General features: G+C 41.7%; 2 protein-coding genes across 5 annotated transcripts in view; both read left to right on the forward strand.

Moving 5' to 3' along the window:
* The window catches only part of PRCP (prolylcarboxypeptidase (angiotensinase C)), a 68,803-nt gene that overhangs the window by 17,425 nt on the left and 43,777 nt on the right, over positions 1-7,601 (forward strand). The gene's annotated exons all lie outside the window — the stretch shown is intronic.
* On the forward strand, positions 6,895-7,601 carry LOC102239801 (40S ribosomal protein S2). Its single transcript, XM_005884827.2, has one exon. The coding sequence runs from the start codon at positions 6,910-6,912 to the stop codon at positions 7,561-7,563; it is 654 nt and encodes a 217-aa protein (XP_005884889.1). The 5' UTR covers positions 6,895-6,909; the 3' UTR covers positions 7,564-7,601.

Consider the following 7,601-nt stretch of genomic DNA (forward strand, 5'->3'; position numbering starts at 1 on the left):
ATTTTAGTGTGTGTGTGCATATGTGTATTTAAGCTTTGACACAATTTGCATTTGTTCAGTTTTCCTGATGCTGTATAACTAGCATGTTTGGCCAGTATCCTTGTGATTTAAACGAGGAACTGCAGCTCAAACAATGGCTCTGATTCAGCAGATAGGAAAGTGAGGAAGTACTTGTTATTATTTGTCAGTGAATTTTTATTTTTATGCAGTTTGAGCCATGGGTCATACTGCAGACACTGTCTGTTTAAACTGTCGGAAACCTCTGCCACTTCCTGAGCACTAATGGCCTTTTCCTTTAAGGGAGCAGCTCATACAATAACTTTGGAAAGCAGTGGTGATGACTTTGGCATTTGATGTTTTCTTTCTCTTGAACAGTTGGCTTTAATGACAATGACCAGTACAGCCCCAACAAACCAAAACAGACTTTTTGTATAAGTACCGCGTGCTAACCGATTGCGCCACTGGAGCTCCCAAAACAGACTTTTTGTTTGCCTTTTTATGTAGTCTAATTTCTAAAAAATGACCACACTTTATTTATATTTTGAAAAATTTTAAGAGTTTATTTAAGCCAAACTGACAACATATGCCAGGGAGCAAGGTCTCAAATGTTCCCAGAAAATGACCACACCTTAAAAGAGAAGGAATTCATATTTGCCAAGCACACTTCTCTATAATCTCCTCAAGGACAGCAACCTTGGGTTTCATGTGTGGACCTGGGAGGCCACAGCACTAAGCTCTGTACATGTGGAGTTGAGATGAGGGGATGGCACTGCATATCATGCATGTCCTGTCTTACCGCAAATGTTAAGTGCAAAAGCCTATTGCTATTACTTATATGCTCCCAGTGCTTTAGTCCATCTCTGAAGAACGTGAGTGTAACATGGTGAAATGAATATTGGCTGAGATGCCAGGGGAGTTATTTGCCACAAAGTATGGGTTATGGTTTCCAGAAGGGCTTTTTGCAGTCAAATTAATATTTACTTAATATGAATTTATAATCATTTATTTATCTATAGTTTCTGTTTGCAGGTGATCTTGTTTCTCTGCTTCACACCCTAGCCAAATATATACATCTTTTTACTCTTTTCTCTTGGTCTTCCTGCAATGTTTTATTCTTTAAATATATCTTTGATCTTCAACGTCTCTGGCCTGTTTAGTGCTTTCTTGTTCCCTTCTGTTAAGAAATGTATAACAAATATTATCACTGATCATGTGATTTGAACCCCTGATCTTTCCTTCCTAGAGATAATATGTAGATCTCAGTTGTATTCCATCTCCAGGCCCAGAAAAGCAGCAAAACCAGATGAGTGATGCATCAGCTGACCTCAGGACCAGCTGCACTGAGTAATGAACCCCTACCCTGGTGCCAACCAGTCAATCAATGAAGACCCCAACCCTGAAAGGACATACCTGAAAAGCTGCTGAACATTCTATTAAGATCTTCCCCTGCGACCTCCCCTAAAATCTCCGCTCTTAAAACCCTTAGGATGGAAGACCCAGGCTGCTTTCTCTTCTGGGAACATGCCTGAAACTTTCTCCTCCCCCCTCCTCCACTCTATTCCCCTAGGTGTGTCATCTTTATCTTCCTCACTTCTAAGATCCAAGGGCCCTTCCTTTGCCTCAATTACTTGTTTCCTAAGCCCATTTCTTCTATGAATTACTTCTTGTACCTCTATGATTTTCTAAATAAATGTTCTCTTATTAAAAAAAAAAAAAAGATCCCTGACAGGTATCTCAGTGGTTAGAGCATCAGCCTGCACACCAAAAGGTTGTGTGTTCAATCCTGGGTTGCAGGTTCAATCCCTGGCCCTGGTTGGGGCAGTATGCAGGAGGCAACAGATTGATGTGTCTCTCAGATCGAGTTCTCCCTCTCTCTCCCCCTCTCGCCTTTTCACTTTCTCTAAAAATCAATGGAAAAATATCCTAGAGTGAGGATTAACAACAACAACAAAAAAAGAATAGGATGCTGCTTTTACTGCTTAGGATTCCTAATATAGATACCTAAATGCAACCCAGAGGATAAGTGTTCAAAGCAAGTTAAACTTTAATAACAAATATTATTATATGACACTCCCTTCTAAAACTCTTGATTTATTTCACATTACTCTGTGGTCCCTGAGAAAGAAGAAACCTACTAAGAAGAGCTCCTGGTGACTGACTGTTTAAATTTAAAAAGCAGAACCCAGCAGGTGTTTCTAATCAGGGGCTTTTCACACAAACCTCAAGCAGAAGCCTTCACTGAATTGCCTGTCTGCACTGTATTCCTGACAGCTGAGCCAACCCATTAGGAGTTCCTGAAATTGTATTTTAACCCATAGGACTGAGATTTTTCTCAGTCTAATCAGAGCTATTCAACTATATCCCCATCAGCATCTTCACTGACCAGAGCAGCTCCATTCTGGCCAATCAGGATAGTGCCTTTTGGACCAATCAAACTTGGAGGATTTGGACTAATCGGACCAGGGGTGGGGACTTTCTATATAAGCCAGCTTTCCCTTTCCACTGTGTTTCCTCAGCTGGAGCTGAAACACTGAAGATGTCTCACTGGAGCAGACTGGTGTAGGACGTAGCAGAGCAAGCAGAGCAGAGCAGAGCAGAACTGTCCAGAGAGGGGTCTTGCTTCAGGGCCTCCGAAAAGCTGTGCTGTATCAAAATTGAGCAGTTTGCACTGAACAAAGTTTCCTTCTCCACACGCCAAATTGGAGATTCCTGTTGGCATTGGATTGGCACTGATGACTATCGGTTGACAACTGTTAATGACACTATCTCCTCCTGGTTACCTAGGATAGGGTACTTTAGAATCATCTGATTTCCTCACCTTTACTTCTATACCCAAATCCAATTAATCTCCAAGACCTTTTCAGGATTCCTTCCTAATTTCTGTCCCTTCCTTTATATTCCTGGGTTACTACCTAATACAGGCCCATATAATTCCAAGCTAAACGGTTACAATAACCTCTTCCATTGCCTCTGTTCTTTCAGCCTCCATCCAGGCCAGCTGGCACAATGTTTTTCCTCTCCTTTTTTCCAATCCAGGCTTCAGTGGGTCCTGCTTACACCCCACCTCCTCAGGAAACTTTTCCCATTGACGCAGCCTAGCATGAGCTATCCTTTGAGCTCCCCTAGTACTTATTGTCTGTAGCATTCATTTGGCTGTTAACTGTGCCCTGCTTTGTGAAATGGTTCTTGCTGCCCAAACTGTAATTATGTCTTAGTATGATTTCACAGGCACTTATCCTCAAGTAGAAAGCATATGTGTTTCAGAATTAATACACCCACCGGGGATTATGGTTCAGGATGTTTAGATTTTTTAAATTTCCTGATAGACATAATTTTAAACTTTGTAGTTAGAGAAATACTATGACCCACTAAACTTAGTTTATAACACACTACCTCCATTTATATATATGGTTCAGGATGTTTAGAGTTTTTAAATTTCCTGATAGACATAATTTTAAACTTTGTAGTTAGAGAAATACTATGACCCACTAAACTTAGTTTATAACACACTACCTCCATTTATATAACATTAATCTAGAATATCTGGGCCTTACAAAGATGAAAGTTTCTCCTGTAATGGAGAGGTAAGGCTTGGAAGCAAAAATATTTACTGCACGGGTGAGTTGTAAAGTCTTGCAAGAGAAGTGTATAGCATGAGTTCAGTGGAGGGAGAATTGCATGGTGAAAACTAATTCTTGTTGTAGGAAGATGATTCTGTTTGGGGGAGAAAGGACTTGGGTATCACTTAACAATCATAGATTTTCCCTTGATAGTTAAATCATTTCAAAGAGTTTTTTTGTTTGTTTATGATAAGGGCAGGTGGGAATAATAAACATCCATTTTCTCTTTATTCACTGTTTTGTTTTCTTTCTTGGTGTTTATGTGCTCATAGTAATAGCAGTGCTTGTAGTTGAGGTTTTCTGACTTCAATTGTATTTCTAAACACTAACAGGATACCGTAAGGGAGAAAATTTATTTCTTCTTTAATACTCATTTATTTGGGGGATGAACAAAAGGACTATTTTAAAAATGAGGAGCTCTAAGGGGTACTAGGCTATGGGATGAAAACATTATCACTTGTGAATAGTTATAAATACCTGTCATTGTAGGCTGCCTGGATTATAGTTTTCAAGTCAGGTAATATTCTGTAATAAGTAATGTTGGCAAACTTATTTTTTAAATTATTTTTTATTTTTCAATTACCGTTAACATACAATATAATATTAGGGCAGATTATTATTACTCCTGAATAATTTTCCTCAGAATGTTTACTTTTCATTGATTTTTTAAAAAAAAATTTAATTTTTAAGTGAAATGAGCCTTTGAGACAAAGCTCTTCTTGGTTCCATTCTTTGTGGTGGCTCATTTCCTTTATAGAAGATCCTTTATATAAAGGCTACCTTACCTTATTTTTACTGCCTGGAAAGAGTATTGTATCTGGGTAAAATGTATCATCAAACTGTGTTTTAGGTTCTCTAGGGTCAGATGCCAAATGTGAAAATATCCGTATAGTTGTAATGCACTTTTGTGCGTGTGCTTTTAATACCACAAGATAAAATTATTGATCAACCATCAGAGGGTATTTGGTATAATAAATTTTGAGCCTTTACTGTGGTCAGGGATTTGTACACATACTACCTTGAATCAAGGAAAATATTAGTAGCCACTTACAGTTACTCAACTGAGGATCAGAGATGTGAAAAAATTGCTGGAATTCACCTAACTTGAAAGCAGCATGATCAGAATTTTAACCTAGAACTGTCAGGCTACAAAGCTGGGCGTTTCCACTGGAGAAGGAGCACGTTCCTCGGGACCTGGGCTTGTCCTCGAAAGTTTTACTGAGGGGGCAGTGCTTGAGTGAACACTTGGCTGGATGGAGGGTGAAGTAGGAGTTTTCCGTAATGACATGGGAGGAGGATATTATAGGCAAGGGGAAATTCAAGGGCACCAGCCTGGGGACTTGAGCAAGCATATTATGTCCAGAGGATTTCTGAATTATGAAGTAGGAGAGGGGCAAGTGGTAGAAGATGAGGTTGGAAGAGGTGGGCAGGGTCCTTGTATAGCATTACTAGCTCCTCCGAGTTTGCCTTCACTGCAGCCTCCTGTACCAGCAGTTAATTGGGTTACATCTCCTCTTTGCTGCCATAGCAAACACCCTGTGCTTACCCACATCCACAATGTGCATGCTTCGTGTGGAAATAGTTTCTTTGCTTGCTTGTCTCCACTAGACTGTGGCCTCTTTGAGAACAAAGACTGTGACTTTTATCCTTGTATCCAGTCACATGTATTAGGCCTTGAGAAATGGTGAGTATGAAAGGGCCTTGTCTTTGCTAAGGAGAGTCAATAATCATAGTCACCTATGTGTTTACCACTCTTCTACCATTTCAATGTTGAGTTGGATTTAAGTTGATAATTTTAGGATCTGTTTACATTTTCTGAGGTTAAAACACCTGGTAGAAAGGTAAGAGTTTCATTGGTGTCATACTATACTTCTCACCTCTTCAACTCAACTCAACTCAACTCAACTCAACTCAACTCAACTCAGAAGTCTGATGGAACAAGTCCTGTGCCCATTGTGCTTTGGGCTGTGGGATTCAGACATGAACAAGAAAGGGGAGGCAGCTGGCATGGTGGGAAAAATGCAGCCTCTCCACTTCATAGGGTTTCTCTGAAGAGCAAATGAGGGACTGTACATTTACAGTCCTTAGTGCAGCCCTTACATTATTCAGAGAGGCAGGTGGGAATAATACACATGGTTTGATCAATAGATTATAGCATCTTTTATGGGGTTACTAGTGTTGGGGTTTATAATAGTATAGCAGGTATACTATATGTATACAGATAACTAGTGCAAAGCTATACTGGGTGGGCAAAAGTATGTTTATGTAGTTCGTATGGAAAATAATACAATAATTAAACAATAATACAAGAATAAACTGTTTCATGTACTCCTAACTATAAGCCTTACTTTTGCCCCACCAGTTAAAAAGCACTATAATAGAACTAAAATTACTGTGGAGCACAAAGAAGGCAGAAAGGCCCAGGAATGCTTCCTGTAAGAAGTGGCATTGAATAATATCCCCTGGACCTTTTCACACAGTTGGCGTACCTAACTAGAAGGCTGTGGAGATTAAAGGCCTAATTAGGTCTACCTCTGTTATTCTCTGTCAGAGTCAAAGCTGCACAATTACAGTTTCTAAGTGTTTCTTTATTTGTGTACTAGAGGCCCGGTGCATGAATTTGTGCATGAGTGGGGTCCCTTGGCCTGGCCAGTGATCGAGGCCTATCAGGGCTGGCCGGGGGGAGAGGCCGCAGGAGGTTGGTCAGCTGGTCCCCCCAATTGGGGCTGATCGGGGTGGCAGGCCAGGGGGAGGGGCTGTGGAAGGTTGGCTGTGGGAGTGCACTGACCACCAGGGGGCAGCTCCTGCATTGAGCATCTGCCCCCTGGTGGTCTGGTGCATCAGAGTGACTGGTCGTTCTGGTTGTTCGGTCGTAACAGTCGCTTAGGCTTTTATATATATAGATTTGCTTGTTTGTTGTCTGTTTCTTTTATTAGACTACTAGTATCCCAGTGCACGGATTTGTGCACATTGAAAGGAAATTAATTAGAAGAAATATTTTAATATCGCTATTCACCCTTTCTCTATAATAGAAGTGTCAACCAAATTCACAATCAACAATGACAGATGGAAGCACATGCATGCAATTGGTGCCAGCGAGAGCTTTATATACTAGGTGTACCGGTTAATAATGTGGATTTTTTTAAAATATATTTTTAGCTTCTTTTCCGATGAAACACCAAATGGTGGATGACGCCGGTGCTGCGGGAGGGCCCCGGAATAGGAGGTTGCGGCGGCTTCCATGGAGGATTTGGCAGCGGCATTTGGGGCTGGGGTCGTGGCCAAGGACATGAAAATCAAGTCCCTAGAGGAAATCTACCTATTCTCCTTGCCCATCAAGGAATCTGAGATCATTGACTTTTTCTTGGGGGCATCCCTCAAGGACGAAGTCTTGAAGATCATGCCTGTGCAAAAGCAGACACGTGCTGGCCAGAGGACCTGGTTCAAGGCATTTGTCGCCATTGGAGACTACAATGGACATGTTGGTCTGGGTGTGAAGTGCTCAAAGGAAGTAGCCACTGCCATCATCCTGGCCAAGCTCTCTATTGTGCCCGTGCGGCGAGGCTACTGGGGAAACAAGATTGGCAAGCCCCACACCTTACCTTGCAAGGTGACTGGCTGCTGTGGCTCTGTACTGGTGCTCCTCATCCCTGCCCCCAGGGGCACGGGCATTGTCTCGGCCCCTGTGCCCAAGAAGTTGCTGATGATGGCTGGTATTGACGACTGCTACACTTCGGCCAGGGGCTGCACTGCCACCCTGGGCAACTTCGCCAAGGCCACCTTTGATGCCATCTCTAAGACCTACAGCTATCTCACCCCAGATCTCTGGAAAGAGACCGTGTTCACCAAGTCTCCCTATCAGGAATTCACTGACCATCTTGTCAAGACCCACACCAGAGTTTCTGTGCAGAGGACCCAGGCTCCCGCTGTGGCCACCACATAATTTTATACAAGAAAAATAAAGTGAATTAAGCCTGCTAA

The sequence above is a fragment of the Myotis brandtii genome, unplaced genomic scaffold (assembly GCF_000412655.1).
Source record: "Myotis brandtii unplaced genomic scaffold, ASM41265v1 scaffold86, whole genome shotgun sequence".
Classification (NCBI taxonomy): Eukaryota; Metazoa; Chordata; class Mammalia; order Chiroptera; family Vespertilionidae; genus Myotis; species Myotis brandtii.